The following is a 16,281-nucleotide window of genomic DNA, read 5'->3' as shown; positions in this document are numbered from 1 at the left end:
AAATAAATTCATTAAAAATCCTACAATGTGATTTTCTGGATTTTTTTTCTCATTTTGTCTGTCATAGTTGAAGTGTACCTATGATGAAAATTACAGGCCTCTCTCATCTTTTTAAGTGGGAGAACTTGCACAATTGGTGGCTGACTAAATACTTGTTTGCCCCACTGTATATGCTTTGGCAATGTAACATCTGTTTCCCATGCCAATAAAGCCCCTTAAATTGAAATGGAGAGAGTGAGAGAGAGACACTGACCCGGAGGCAAGCAGGTCGGAGACAGGGTTCCAGGCGCAGATGAACACCTCTGACTCGTGACCTCGGAGCACCAAGGCTTTGTTCTGGGGAATCTCCACATCCCCATCCACCTCCATCATGTCGACGTGGTTGTCTGTATGGCACACAGAGAGCACCTCATCAGCATGTGCAAGATCTGAATAACAAAACATCCAGCATTGGCATTGGCTCAACAATGTTACAAATATTTGTATCCCTCCTTTCTCTTTGTGTTATAGGTAATAAACGCTAAAGCCAGGGCCGAGGACTCAGACTCACTAGCTAAGGTGTGAGCTCCGTTCTCCTCGCCGTTGGCCGTGTTCTCTCCGTTCTTGGCATTGGCCGACAAGTTGGTGGTGGTGGCCGGGGGAGCCTGGGCTGCCTGCTGCTGGGCCAGCTTGTCTCGATAGGCCTGCTGCCGTGTCTGCACCACATCCGGCATTACCGCGTCGATGAGCGACAGGGACTCGATCGGCCGTCCGTCGAACAGCGTGCCGTCCTGGGGACACCAGACAAGCTGGTTATACTCAAATGCAAACAGCTAAATAACTACTGTAGCTATAAGCAATGGTAGGCTAAAATCATCAGTTATAACTCAAATTAAAGAATAATAAATACATTCTCAAAAATAATCACTAGAGAACCATCTATTAAAAAATAATAATGCAATGCATTATAAAGCTACATTGGTTAATAACTGCATAATAACTGAAGAGCAGAAACCTAGCACCGCATACATATTCTTTCTGATTTGTGATCAAACCATTGCCAATTTCTGCATTTGATCACACTATACCAGGCTTGCGGTAATAAAGTCCACAGATTCCCTGATAGTCGGCTGAGATGAGATGCTGTGATAATGGGTTGTGTGAATGAGGAGGAGATGAGATCACCTCATTAATGCTGACTTCGGCCTCCACGTACTGCAGGCCCTTCTGTATGATGGAGATGAGGGCAGCAGGGGGCACCAGGGCTCCATTGATGTTGGACTGGCTGATGTGGCTCTCTATGCCAAACGTGAAGGCTGAGTGGGAAAATCCTGTCGGGGGCAAGCATGAGCAGCATGTCAGTAGGCAGCACATTATACTGAGCAGATCCTTCCCTTTGGTGACTCTGGAAATAGCACATTTCAAATTGCTCTGTGGTTGTTATCGTAGTGCACATTTTCTAGGCACCCTTTAATAGCACTAGAACATTACATGAGTAGGAGAATATACAGAACATTGTTTCAACAGCTGTCTGTTACCAGTGTTTACAGAATGTGAATGGACATGTGGTTTGAGCGTTGGAGCCTACCTGACTCCTGTAGGTATCTGTACACAAGAAAGTTGACCTCATCACTGCTTATGCTCATCTTTACACCTGGTTACACCATGAGGTCAGCAAACAGGACATAGGCCTGCAAGGAAAGGGAGGAGGTGCGACAGTTGTTTTTATCAGAACCCAACGCAGAACATTTTCACATTAGACAAATCACACAACAATGTGCTGCTAAGTAAAAACTGAAGCCATGGCTAGAGTGGAGACTTCCCAGGAGATGCACTAACACATTTTGTCTGTGTGCAAAAACCACTCCACCCTGCTGCACACACACGTTCGCACCAGGGCAGGGCAGCAGGCAGGGTTCTCAGTCAGGGGTCAGGGTGTGCACAGAAACCTGCTGCTGGGGGCTAACTGTGGACAGGAGCAGCAGCACTGCTTGTGTGTCTCTCCAGTATGGCTAATAACAAGGTGCAATACCCATTCTCACCATCCTACTGCAGTGGTGCTGTTGCGTTAAACAGAATCTCAGCCGTTCTACTACTGACTGAATGTGTGTAATTGGGGATGGGAAGGGGATTCTCTTTCCAGCGCGGAGCTGAGCTGTTGCTCAGGGCTGTGCTGTGCTCCATCAATTACAGCAGCAGTGTTTTCCATAAGTACATGGAGTAGCCAGCCAGATAGAAATAATTGCCAGCCAGGGAGTTCTGGGCTGGGGGGCACCGGGGTGGCATGCCCCCGAGAAAATAAATTGCAGAACGAGCTCTATTCTGGTGGCTACTGGTACATTCTAACGCCCCTAGAAATCAGCCAAATCGCCCTCTATTGGCAAAAGTGCACAGTCAAAGAGGAGAATAATTATACCGTCAAGGAAAATTATTATAATAATTTTTGTTTTAGGCATACAAAGACAAAAGAAATGTGACAGTGTTTAAAGGATAACACAGTGTAGGAAATTAAGAAAATTACTAAAATGCTACAAGTGAATGTGCTGGAATTAAACAATTAACTATGAAAATGAGCAAAAGCTATGTACATTAAGGAAAGACACACCTGGCTCAAATATAGGCCCGTCTGTAATACATGCCTGTTGTGTTCAGTGATTTAAGCAAATAAACACCCAGGCTATTAATTGAAGTTTTACGGTAGTAACCTAGTCAAGAGAACTAGTCTAGTTTTCTTAAACTAGTCTTTCAATTTAGTTTGTGACAAAAACCTTAGAAAAAAGGTTGTGTTCTGTCAATTAAACATGGATTCCCTGCTGAGAAACAATATAGAACTGCAGGAAAGTGGGTTTAAAAATGCAAAATGTTCAGGAGGTGAACCCTCAGACCCCCGCCAGATTGTATAAAAGTGGGGGTGCACAAAGACTGACGCTCATGGATAGACCTACAGGTAGAGCTGGGCGATATGGCCAAAATATCACAATGGTATTTTTCAAATTCTTGACGGTATTTTATGTTGTTTTATTAATTAAGAAAAGTTCTACATTTGCTTTATGAGTAGTGCGTGACCCTAGGGTGGCAACACATATTCTAAATTATTTCAATGGGTCTTTGCCATTCGGATTGTTTTATACTGTTCAATTCAACTTCAACCTAAAATAATTTCCTGCATTTCCATCAATTTCTGCTTTTCCTCCATTCACTTGAGATCATTTCCACACTGCCATGATATGGGCACAAATACTAGGCCTTTTTTTAACCAAATGTTGCAATTGCGATTTAGATCAAAACACTTGGGTGTACTTGTGGAATCATGGAAATAGAATGTTTATAATAATTCTATAGTTAGAATATAAATAATAGTGGGCACTTTGAATACAGTGTTTGACATCACAACGAATGAAAATGCCATGAACAAGTTATTGTGACAGGGTAGGAACCAAAGTGATGTTCAGTGTTTCCTCGGGGACCCTATAATCTTTGACTACATTAAATCTTTATTCATATAGTGGATTTAAACGCATCGTTACCACTTACATTACATGGGACGTGTAAATTAACTCACAGGAAACGATGACGCATCATGCTCTCCCTCCTCCGTGAAAATACATTTTATTGCAGCCAACCAGAGAGCACAAAAATAAACAGACAGCAGACTGACAAACTAGCAGTGTGTCCCCGTCATCACTCGCTTTGTGACTGACAGGCACCTGTCCTATCAATAGAAGATTCATGTAGTTCATTCTAGCAGGAGAAGGCTGTATTGAAAAGAAGCCTAGGTTGAATTCATGAAGTGGAAAAAGTAGCCGGCTGACAATGAGTCCTATTTAGCCGACGACACTGCAGCAGTGGTGTTTATCTCAGCCAGGTCTGAATCGGAGCAGAAGAGGGCTAGTCAGGGACCTTGTAGAATCAAGGAAGTGACAACCAAGCAAGCATGACCACAGCATGGACAGTCTGTCTGCTACTCTCAACTGGGTTCATTCATTCAACAGAAAGATATAGAATAGGAGCACAAACATCCCTCTCTCTGGAAAAACTACTGCAGGACCGGTGCTACTGGTGTTTCACCGAAGTATTTTATATACACACCTGAAATAACGAATCAATGCATAGCCAAAATGCATTTCTAGATCGAGCACAAAACACAAACCTTAAGGTTCCATGTGATTAAAATATGGGCCCCTTTCTGTAACTAGGCTATGTTATGTGCTGAGCAATCCCAATTAAGGAGCCATCTCTGCCAGCCAGACATGAAGAACTGTACATTCACCCAAAGATACATCAGATCTGAAGAGGCATATTGCCGTTAGATTACTGGAGCACATTCTCATTTCCATGTCAAAACATTGCATAACCATAACAGAGCTCTACAGGGGAGGTGCAATCTTAGTAGTCCCAGCAACTGAAGATAGTATTATTGAAGTTTTACTGCCTTGTCGACCATCATTAATTATCTTCAGAGAAATGTAGGCCTATTGGATAGATGCACATAATAATTGACAAAACTGTCATAGGGTGTGGTTTGTTTGCAATTTGTCAGCTACTATTATACTTGAACACACCACTAGAGACGTAGTTCATTCCCTTTTCATCGCCGTATCTAAGTGATGAGGTTTTGGTCTATTTTGAGAGAGCGAGAGCGTAGAGATGGAGCACTTCACATCTTTGCTCTCAGGAGTCACATTGTTTACAACTCACACACACAACCCAAAGTGATTGTAATAAGCATTTCATATGGTAGGTGTCCGTGGTCTTCAATAATTTTAACCATTGATATGAATATTGCTCAACACTGTTTCACACCCTCTCTCCTGCATGATGTTCGATTATGCCACCTTTACAGCCATTGGTCGGGAATAGAACACAACATGCACATTGCCTATGGAGCCGAGCTGACTCACTTTGTAGACACAAACTAGGCCTTTTGTTCTAGCCAAGGTAGAACAAAACACAGTAATGTTTTTTTCACATCCATAATATCTCCCATATAAGAAATGGATAGTTGTTGAAAAATATTTTACTCAAAATTTGTTAAATTTTTATATATTGTGGCAAACCCCCTAAACTCCAAAAGTGAAACATAATACCTGGCTGGATGGGCCTCAAACTCATGTAACACAATATTGCAAGCTCTGATATTGCTACAATTTGGAATACTAAGTAGTCAGCTGTCTGCCCTACATACACAGACAAACAGCATTAGGATATTGTAATGCATCTTGGGAATATAGACCTGTAAACACAGACCAACAATAGTCAGAAATGTCAACTATTAATATTTATGATGAATGTATGCTTTAATTTTAGATAGATGATTAATAGAGAACTTTCCAAGTCAAATTTGCTCTCATTCAGTGCTGTATCGTCCTGCCAGACAAAAATACATACAGTTACACATGTTTTTTATGTTGTGGCTACTGTAATCTTCTCTATGGAAAACAAATGAGCTCCGACATTGGAATTAGATTTTTTGGAGTCCAAGGTTCCTTGAAGGATTTTGTATCTTTAGCCCCTACTCTTGGAATTAAGTCAGAGGTCACCACAGAGCCAACATGGACTTTGCCTCAAATTCAATATGGCATCGAAAATCAAATACGGCTGCCATAATTCCATTTGATGTTTAGATCACATGTAAATATGCGTTTGGTAGATTAGGCATTTTTTCAGAATTGTGTACAACACTCATACCCTTAAAGACTGTTTTAGTGTAAACACATTTTATTCTGAATCCAACATGGCCAACATGATTTCACTCAAACACTTTTGCCTGCATATAAATTGCGATTGTTTATTATGTATTGAATGTGCTATTATGTTTTCAAAAGTGCTTCATAAGGCTCTAGGTATATTTAGAAAGATGAGTGGCACTGCCATGCCTCTTGCGTTTGAATACCTGAAGCCAAATAGCTTTACAATGAGTGTTCGCTTTTCATGTTTAAATCTCATTCACACACTTACAGCATATCAACAATGGGCAATTCCGCAAAATATAATAACAAGCCTTTCGACACAAGCATACATTACACTGGCATAACACAGTGTCTCTGGTCCAGGTTGAGGGCCCGACTATTTTCCATACTGAGTATTGCCAACCCAGACAGTCTTTCCTACACTATATATACAAAAGTATTTGGACCCCCTTCAAATTAGTGGATTCAGTTACTTCAGACACACCCGTCACGGACAGGTGTAAAAAAATAAAAATAAAAATAAAAATAAATAAATAAATCGAGCACACAGCAATGCAATTTCCATAGACAAACATTGGCTGTAGAATGACCTTACTGAAAGAGCTCTGTGACTTTCGTGGCACCGTCATAAGATGCCACCTTTCCAACAAGTCAGTTCATAAAATGTCCGCCCTCAACTGTAAGTGCTGTTATTGTGAAGTGGAAACGTCTAGGAGCAACAACTGCTCAGCCGCAAAGTGGTAGGCCACACAATCTCAAAGAATGGGACTTCCGAGTGCTTAAGCACGTAAAAAATGTCTGTCCACAGTTGCAACACTCGTTACCGAAAAACTGCCACCGGAAGCAACGTCAGCACAAGAATTGTTCATCGGGAGCTTCTTGAAATGGGTTTCCATGGCCGAGCAGCCGCACAGAAGCCTAAGATCACCATGCGCAATGCCAAGCGTCGGCTGGAGTGGTGTAAAGTTCCCGCCATTGGACTCAATGGAGCAGTGGAAACACATTCACTGGAGTGATGAATCATGCTTCATCATCAGGCAGTCTGACGGAAGAATCTGGGTTTCGCGGCTGCCAGGAGAACACTACCTGCCCCAATGCATAGTGCCAACTACAATGTTTTATGGAGGGGGAATACTGGTCTGGGGCTGTTTTTGATGGTTCGGGCTAGGCACCTGAAGGGAATTCCAGTAGGGAAGGGAATTGTTAACGTTGCAGCATACAATGACATTCTAGACGATGTTGTGCTTCCAACGTTGTGGCAAAAGTTTGGGGAAGGTCCTTTCCTATTGTCCCCAAAGCGTCCTATACAGTTAATCTCTTTCTGTAATGTGTTAAGGCCAGCAATTAGAATGAGAGGCTCAATTAAAGATGTTGCAGAACTGATGTATTTGAAACAACTCCCTTCTGCCCTGTTTCCATGATGTTGCTATAGCAATCAGCCTGTTTTTACCATCCCTGTAAATGTCGTTTCTGCCAAGACATAGTTTTCTTAACTAAAACTCAAAGAACTACATAAGAAGCATTAGGCTCTCGGGCTGATATTAGCTTTTGAACACCTGAGTAAGCTCTACTCATTGCACTGGCACTGCCATAGCCTTGACAACTGCATTTATTCACTGATATCCCCTCATACTTTCAATCAGTTTCTTTTTTCTTTTTCAGTCACATTTCTGAAGCCCAATAAACAAACACTTAGCTTCCTAGAATATATGGAAAATAAAAAGGTTTATGAATGGCTTATTGGAGGATTAATGTCAAAATTATTTATAAAAATGAATACAAATTGACATCGATGACAGGCGCATGGGCCCCCAGAGCTCGTGGGCACCCCCAACTTGCGGGGGTTGAAGGAATGTCCGGTACGCCAGTGACATAGTAGCATAAACAAGTTACAGGAAAGCAATCTGTCCGCTCTAACCACTTCCCTATTTTCCCCAGTGAAACAATGTGTGCAAGGTTGATTCAAAGTCTTTGAGGTGACCAGGACATGAGTGTGTCCTAACAGGGTGGGGAGAGAAAGTAGCCAGTGGTGGATGTAGTTATGGAGCCTGACCAGGTTGTACAGCTTAACGGTTGTCCTGTATGACTGGCGGGGTATTGGGGCTGTGTGTTGATCCATTTCCAATTCTACAACAGTTGGGTTTGGTATTTATTAATGTGCAGGCTCTCAGTAGATACAGCTTGCATGCCAGCAAGACCCATTGACTCATTTGAATGTCATCTTAGCCTGAATGATGCTGGGGATACTTCAGTAGTGTATTGGTTAAGCCTAGTTGTCTGGTTGTGAATAATAATATAATAATATATCCCATTTAGCAGACGCTTTTGTCCAAAGCGACTTACAAGTCGGCTGGGGCCACTACTTTTACATATGGGTGGCCCCAGCAGGAATCGAACCCACGACGCTTGGCATTGCAAGCGCCATGCTCTACCGACTGAGCCACACAGGACCACAGAAGAAGAAGAGTGTGAAAAGGCTGTCATAAACACCCCTGCCCTTAGATCTTTCCAACGCCTAATTGACTTGTGGGTAGAGTTTATGTTGAATGTGGCAAATATCCTGCAGGTCACGTCCTACATATTCATTCACATTCCTTTGGACGTCGGCTAGGATAATTATCTGGCTGATATTAACTGTGGGGGGGTTGGCTGTGATTATGGTCTGGTGCAGGCCCAGCTGGAGATGAGGAGAGTGACAGAACCGGTAAGGGCGACCTCAGGTAAACTTGAGGTTACTTACGAGTGTAGGTCATAGACGACTAAGAAGCGTTACGAGGAAAGTAGCACAGCGCCACACTCATATTAGAGGTCGACCGATTAATCGGAACGGCCGATTAATTAGGTCCGATTTGAAGTTTTCATAACAATCGGAAACATAACATCTGTACTTAACTAGACAAGTCAGTTAAGAACACATTCTTATTTTCAATGACGGCCTAGGAACAGTGGGTTAACTGCCTTGTTCGGGGGCAGAACGACAGATTTTCACCTTGTCAGCTCGGGGGATTCAATCTTGAAACCTTACAGTTAACTAGTCCAACGCACTAACCACCTGCCTCTATTGCACTCCACGAGGAGACTGCCAGTTATGCGCATGCAGTAAGCCACTGTAAGTTGCTAGCTAGCATTAAACTTATCTTATAAAAAACAATCAATCAATCATAATCACTAGTTAACTACACATGGTTGATGATATTACTAGTTTATCTAGCGTGTCCTGCGTTGCATATAATCGATGCGGTGCATATCGTTGCTCCAATGTGTACCTAACCATGAACATCAATGCCTTTTTTAAAATCAATACACAGAAGTATATATTTTTTAAACCTGCATATTTAGCTAAAAGAAATTCAGGCTAGCAGGCAATATTAACCAGGTGAAATTGTGTCACTTCTCTTGCGCTCATTGCACGCAGAGTCAGTGTATATGCAACAGTTTGGGCCGCCTGGCTCATTGCGAACTAATTTGCCAGAATTTTATGTAATTATGACATAACATTGAAGATTGTGCAATGTATCAGGAATATTTAGACTAATGGATGCCACCCCTTAGATAAAATACGGAACGGTCCGTATTTCACTGAAAGAATAAACGTCTTGTTTTCAAGATGATAGTTTCCGGATTCGACCATATTAATGACCCAAGGCTCGTATTTCTGTGTGTTATTATGTTATAACTAATTCTATGATTTGATAGAGCAGTCTGAGCGGTGGTAGGCAGCAGCAGGCTCTTAAGCATTCATTCAAACAGCACTTTAGTGTGTTTTGCCAGCAGCTCTTCGTTGTGCGTCAAACATTGAACTGTTTATGACTTCAAGCCTATCAACTCCGGAGATTAGGCTGGTGTAACCGACGTGAAATGGCTAGCTATATAGCGGGGTGTGCGCTGATAGCGTTTCAAACGTCACTCGCTCTGAGGCTTGGAGTAGTTGTTCCCCTTGCTCTGCATGGGTAACGCTGCTTCGAGGGTGGCTGTTGTCGTTGTGTTCCTGGTCGAGCCCAGGGAGGAGCGAGGAGAGGGACGGAAGCTATACTGTTGCACTGACAATACTAAAGTGTCTATAAGAACACCCAATAGTCAAAGGTTAATGAAATACAAATGGTATAGAGAGAAATAGTCCTAGAATTCCTATAATAACTACAACCTAAAACTTCTTAACTGGGAATATTGAAGACTCATGTTAAAAGGAACCACCAGCTTTCATGTGTTCTCATGTTCTGAGCAAGGAACTTAAACGTTAGCTTTCTTACATGGCACATATTGTACTTTTACTTTCTTCTCCAACACTTTCTTTTTGCATTATTTAAACCAAATTGAACATGTTTCATTATTTATTTGAGGCTAAATTGATTTTATTGATGTATCATATTAAGTTAAAATAAGTGTTCATTCAGTAGTTGTAATTGTCATATTTATTTATTTATTTATTTAAATTGGCCAATTAATCGGTATCTGCTTTTGGTCCTCCAATAAATCGGTATCGTTGTTGAAAAACCATAATCGGTCGACCTCTAACACATAAAGATTTGAAGATGATCCCTGGGCTTTGATGGACAGTAAACATGTTGCAGAGCAGGTGGAGTTGGTCAAGCATGGTGCACAAAGGCTATTATCACACAGTCAATCCCCAGCCACCATACACAATGACATACAGCATCTTCGCTGTTTGAGTTTGACCATCCTCAGGGTGCTTTTGTCTGCCATAGATGTGTCTGTGCCCACCATTTTCCCTAAGGGCAGATTGGATTACAATAGTCACAACAAACATTTTAACTATGTATTTTGGGCAGGCTGGACCATACAGCACTGAATTTGTCTTGGAGAGTTGTCTATTTATCAGCTACCAGAAACATAAAAATGTATCAGAAATATTCATAGTTGATATTCCCACCTATTGTAGTTCTGTGTTTACAGGTCTATATTTCCAAGTTGGATTGAGATATCCCAATGCTGTTAGTTTGTGGATGTAGGTGCAGACATCTGACTACTTGTAATTCCACATTTTTGCAATATCAGAGCTTGCGATATTGGGTTACATGAGCTCATGTGGCCCGTCCCCCCACCAGCCAGGCATATTCTGCACATTTGGAGTTTAGGGGGGGGGTCACAATATTAATTTACCGTAAAACTTTAATAGCCCGGGCGTTAATTTGATAAGTTAAATCACAACAGGCGCTTATTAGAGAAAGGCTTCTATTTGAGCCAGGTGTCGATTTCCTTAATGCACACAGCTTTTGCAAATTTGCATAGTTAATTGTTTAACTCATGCATTCACTTCCAGCATTTTAATACATTTAATTTCCTCCACTGTGTTATTATTAACACACTGTGTCATGTTTCTTTGTCTAAGTATCCCTCTATTTCAGAATTGTTTTACTTTTTCTTGACTGAATAACTATTCTTCTCTGACTGTGCATTTTCGACAGTTCTTACTTTTGGCACTAGAGGGCGATCAGATGATTTTTGGGGGTCTATACTCCTTAAGTTGTTGACTGTTTTTTGCTTGCCAGTTAGCTAGCAGTTCTCAACTGTTAGAAACTGCTATAAAATTGGATGATTTTCAAGTCATTACTGTATTATTTAATGTAACAAATCAAACAAACCTTGTAAACAATTCATGGTAACCTCGTAAACAATTCATTTAGACCCTGTGTTTATTTGAAACAGGTGTTTATTTGCTGAAATGTGTGCCGTTGCCCAGCAATTAAAAGGGACAGGCGGCTATTTGAGACTGTGTTTAATTAAAGTTTTATGGTAACCACTTTGCAGTAAAATATTTTTACACAACTATCCATTTCAGAAATGGGAGACATAAGAGATGTGAAAAAACATGTTTGTTTTTTGTTCTACCTCGGATAGGGGTATCTCAAAAAATGAAAGACCTTTTTGAGGGTTGGCCACTAGCCTATATCGTTTCCCCCACTGAGACAGACAGGCTTATCTCAGAATGCTTTAAAAGGAGATAAAAAGTACACATACAGCCACAAAGACAGACGCAAACACTCACACACAAACATGCACTTGGCTGGGAAAACAGATTAACTCTCGTCCTCTTGAGATGGCTGATAAGTCATGTCAAAGACTTGTTTGGCAATATTGCTAAGGCAAGGACTTTTCAGGAACCTCCCTAATTAACCATGAACTTCTCTCTGAAGTGACCCACTCAGTCCTATTCACACCAGCAGGGCTCTAAATTAACATTTTCCATTGGGAGCACTGGTGATCCCATCTTAAAGTTAGGAGCACCAGAAAAAAAAATTCAATTGATTTTGGATACACTTTATTGGGCCTGTATGAATTCTAGCTACTCTTACAACACCCAGCCCTTGCATACGTGTGCCTCAAAAGATCTGCCTCTTTCCTTTCTCTCAAGGCAATACAAGTTTTGCAACAGACAGTAAGAGCATTTAGGGCTGATCGGTATACCGTATTTTACTTTATACCGGGATTGATGCGCAGACCGGTTTGGGTTTTGACTTTGCCTTCTACAATGGTATTTCAATGTTTGGTTTGTTAAATGTAAGACGCCGGTCTGCAGTGTGTAACGTCCTCTACTTGAGTCGTTGCTATCCCGCTCTCACCATTCCTGCCCCTTGTCACTCAAGGAGAGCAGTTGTTGTTGCTCGACCACGAGATCACTTGCCGTTCACTCTTCAGTCTGCATGGGCAATACAGCAGATGCAACAAGATGTTGATGACAATTCTGCTTTCCATTTTGCTTCTTAATATAAATCCACAAGCATACTATAATTACACCATTTGTTTAGTTTCTTATCTAACAAGTTGTGGCAAAAATAAATAATGTTAGCCGCTAATGCTAATCACTAGCTAGCTAGCAAATAAAAGTACTGAGTCAGACATAGCTAGCTAATACAGCTAAGCTACATGAAGAGAAAAAATTTAAATGTAGCCAAAGATTACAGAGTCCCCTTGGAAACACTGGCTATCACTTTGTTTCCTACTCTGGCACAATAACTCCTCCCTGGCTTTTTAATTTATCCATGTCAAACACTGTATTCAAAGAGCCCACTATAATATCTAACTACAGAATTTGAATTAGATTTACATTTTCAAACAGTTCACCCAAGTGTTTATCTAAATTCCAAGTATTCGGTTAAAAATAAGAACCCCATTTTTTTGCCCATATCATGCAGCCCTATGTGCCAGTGGAAGTGGTCTCAAATCAGTGCAGGAAATGCATACATTGAAAATGCTGAAAATTATTCCTGTTTGATTGAACAGTATAAAAAAAATCTAAATGGAGAAAGCCGATTGAAATCCCTCAGAATATATTTGTTGCCACCATAGGGTAATGCACTACTAAATTTAGAACTTTTATTATAAAAACAAAATACCATCAATACCGTGAAATATATTGTTATACGAAAATCTGGCCATATCATCCAGCCCAAAGGGCACTATACGGTTAACCTCTTGAAACTCTGGGGGCGCTATTTCATTTTTGGATGAAAAACGTTCCCGTTTTAAACAAGATATTTTGTCACAAAAAGATGCTCGACTATGCATATAATTGGTAGCTTTGGAAAGAAAACACTCTGACGTGTCCAGAACTGCAAAGATATTCTCTGTGCGTGCCCTAGAACGTGAGCTACAGGCAAAACCAAGATGAAACGGCATCCAGGAAATGAGCAGGATTTTTGAGGCTCCGTTTTTCATTGTCTCCTTATATGGCTGTGAATGCGAGAGGAGTGAGTCTGCCCTTTCTGTCGTTTCCCCAAGGTGTCTGCAGCATTGTGACGTATTTGTAGGCATATCATTGGAAGATTGACCATAAGAGACCACATTTACCAGGTGTCCGCCCGGTGTCCTGCGCCGAAATTGGTGCGCAAACCTCAGCTGCAAGTATTTTTCCATGGAATTCAGAGAAGAAAGCAGGCTTCCACGAACGATATATCAATGAAGAGATATGTGAAAAAACACCTTGAGGATTGATTCCAAACAACGTTTGCCATGTTTCGGTCGATATTATGGAGTTAATTCGGAAAAAGTTTGACGTTGTTGGTGACTGAATTTTCGGTTCGTTTCGGTAGCCAAATGTGATGTACAAAACGGAGCGATTTCTCCTACACAAAGACGCTTTCAGGAAAAACTGCACATTTGCTATGTAACTGAGAGGCTCCTCATTGAAAACATCCGAAGCTCTTCAAAGGTAAATGATTTTATTTATTTGGTTATCTGGTTTTTGTGAAAATGTTGCGTGCTAAATGCTACTCAAAATGCTAAGCTAGCTTAGCATACTCTTATACAAATTAGTGAATTGCTATGGTTCAAAAGCATATTTTGAAAATCTGAGATGACAGTGTTGTTAAGAAAAGGCTAAGCTTGAGAGTAGGCGCATTATTTTCATTTTATTTGCGATTTTCAGAAATCGTTAACATTGCGTTATGCTAATGAGCCTGAGGCTTTATTCACGATCCCGGATCCGGGATGGGGAGTTTCAAGAGTTAACATCCCCTAGATCAGGGAAACTGGAGGCCCGTGCCACCCGTTTGTAGGCCCGTGGAATCAAGTTCCAATTTCCAAACTGTTGAGAGTTAGAATAGTAGAATACAGGTGCAATTTCAAAATTAGTTTGTGCATCAGCAATTTTTCTGTTATGTCAAAACCGCACATTTTTCTTTCCGCCCCATGGAAAAATACGTAGAATTACCTGAAATCTTCACTCCACAGGAAAATGTGTCGAATTTAGCGATGGGGGGGATCGATATTTACATATTTGGGATATTATTTGACGTTATAAAATATATCGTTTTGACAATATCGCAATATTATTTTTGAGCTAGATGGCTGTACCTGCACCAAAATGCCAGTATGCGTCACACCCTGACCTGAGTATTCTTTGTTTTCTTTATACATTTTGGTTAGGTCAGGGTGTGACATGGGTGATGTATGTGTTTTTTCACTGTCTAGGGGTTTTGTAGGTTTATGGGGTTGTTTACCATCTAGGTGTTTATGTATGTCTATGGTTGCCTAGATTGGTTCTCAATTAGAGGCAGCTGTTTATCGTTGTCTCTGATTGGGAACCATATTTAGGCAGCCATCATCTTTGGGTATTTCGTGGGTTATTGTCTATGTCTAGTTGCCAGTGTCTGCATTGTTTATATATATATATATATATATATATATATATATATATATCGTCACGTTCGGTTTGTTGTTTTGTATAGTTTGTTAAGTGTTCTTCGTCTTCATTAAAAAGTATGTATTCTAATCACGCTGCGCTTTGGTCTCCTCCGTACAAGAACGTGACTGTATGTTTCCTTCATAGCGTATTCTCCATCTCTTTAAATACAGAGGCAATTTGTTTTCAGCACTTTTATTTCCATGACTGATCAAAACCATTTTCTCATGGCTCTCTCTTGTCCCTCTGCAGCAGAGACACTGTATGGTAAGCAATATGTTTGGACCATGAAATGGTCGTGAGAATTGCAATGCATATTGTATCGGCACCTATAATATCAACTTGTGATATTATCATCGTGCGATCTCGTGAGGTCTCTGGCAATTCCCAGCCTTAGTAGAATTGCAACAAACTTTCTTTAAACTGCAACATTTTCTCTATGCCCAATGACAAAATGTGTAGAATTGAAGGAAATTATAACTCCTCTCCGCTGTCAAGAGGAGGGCCGCTAAACTGTTTTGTTCGCAAGGTGGGTTGGGGGGGTGTATGGATATGGGTGCGCAGACCCGTGAGCCACTGTGGGCCCTCGTGATGAGTTTGGATTTTTGTTGCCCCCACCCCCATCAAAGTTGCCCATCCCTGCCCTAGATATTACTGTATGGCCATCTGACAATTCTAACAGCCTGAAGGAACTTCTGCCTGATATTTCCAGGAGGGCTACCAATGAGTTGTGATTATTAGGCGTACATGCCACATGCTAGCAGACAGTGTCACAGAAGATTAACCTTGGTTGACCTACTTTTACAGTTTAGTACACATCCCTCACAATGTTGTGAATAAGAGGAACATGTTAGTACAAATGGGTTTAAATTAACTTCCTCTGTTACTGATACATTAAGAGTCCTCTAGCTATGTGTTGTCAATGGCTAGCCTATAAAGTATATTGACAGAGCACACATCTGTTCGCACAGTAGGACCTGCATCATTTCCATTTTCCCCTAGACTCACTAAGTCAGAACCAAAGTCACAGAAACTTATCTTTCATGGTGTAAAAAAAGTGATAATCTGACTAGTTAGACCTATTAAATATGTATTTTACATAATAAAAACACGAAATATTTGCTGCACTGAATGTTGTGTCACATGAACGTGTCACTACGCTAAACCTCCTCCAATGTACAGACATCACAGGAAGCTGCTGAGGGGTGCATGGCTCATAATAGTGGCCGGAACGGAGTGAATGGAATCAAATGCATAGAAACCGTGCGTTTGACGTATTTGATACCATTCCACTTGTTGCTCCAGCCATTACCACGAGCCCATCCTCCCCAATTAAGGTGCCACCAACCTCCTGTGGCAGACATGCTATAAACAACCTTCACTGTTCTCTCTTCAAGTCCTGGCTGGACAATATTTTCAAGGAAATGTATGAACACAGCTTGAACCTGTATTGAAAATGACCTTGCAAGT

General features: G+C 41.1%; 1 protein-coding gene across 3 annotated transcripts in view; it reads right to left on the bottom strand.

The window, feature by feature from the left end:
- The window catches only part of LOC135556387 (F-box-like/WD repeat-containing protein TBL1XR1), a 49,323-nt gene that overhangs the window by 8,937 nt on the left and 24,105 nt on the right, over window positions 1-16,281 (bottom strand). For 2 of the 3 annotated variants that reach the window (XM_064989553.1, XM_064989551.1), the window contains 4 exons: window positions 1,568-1,670; window positions 1,165-1,310; window positions 551-770; window positions 254-428 (listed from right to left, as the gene is read on the bottom strand). In XM_064989553.1, the coding sequence (XP_064845625.1) occupies window positions 254-428; window positions 551-770; window positions 1,165-1,310; window positions 1,568-1,625 (599 nt within the window). In that variant the 5' untranslated portion in view covers window positions 1,626-1,670. The remainder of the gene's footprint in view (window positions 1-253; window positions 429-550; window positions 771-1,164; window positions 1,311-1,567; window positions 1,671-16,281) is intronic. The other variant, XM_064989554.1, reaches the window with a different exon arrangement.

Source organism: Oncorhynchus masou, chromosome 15 (assembly GCF_036934945.1).
Source record: "Oncorhynchus masou masou isolate Uvic2021 chromosome 15, UVic_Omas_1.1, whole genome shotgun sequence".
Taxonomy (NCBI): Eukaryota; Metazoa; Chordata; class Actinopteri; order Salmoniformes; family Salmonidae; genus Oncorhynchus; species Oncorhynchus masou.
This window is presented reverse-complemented; position numbering and strand designations above follow the sequence as displayed.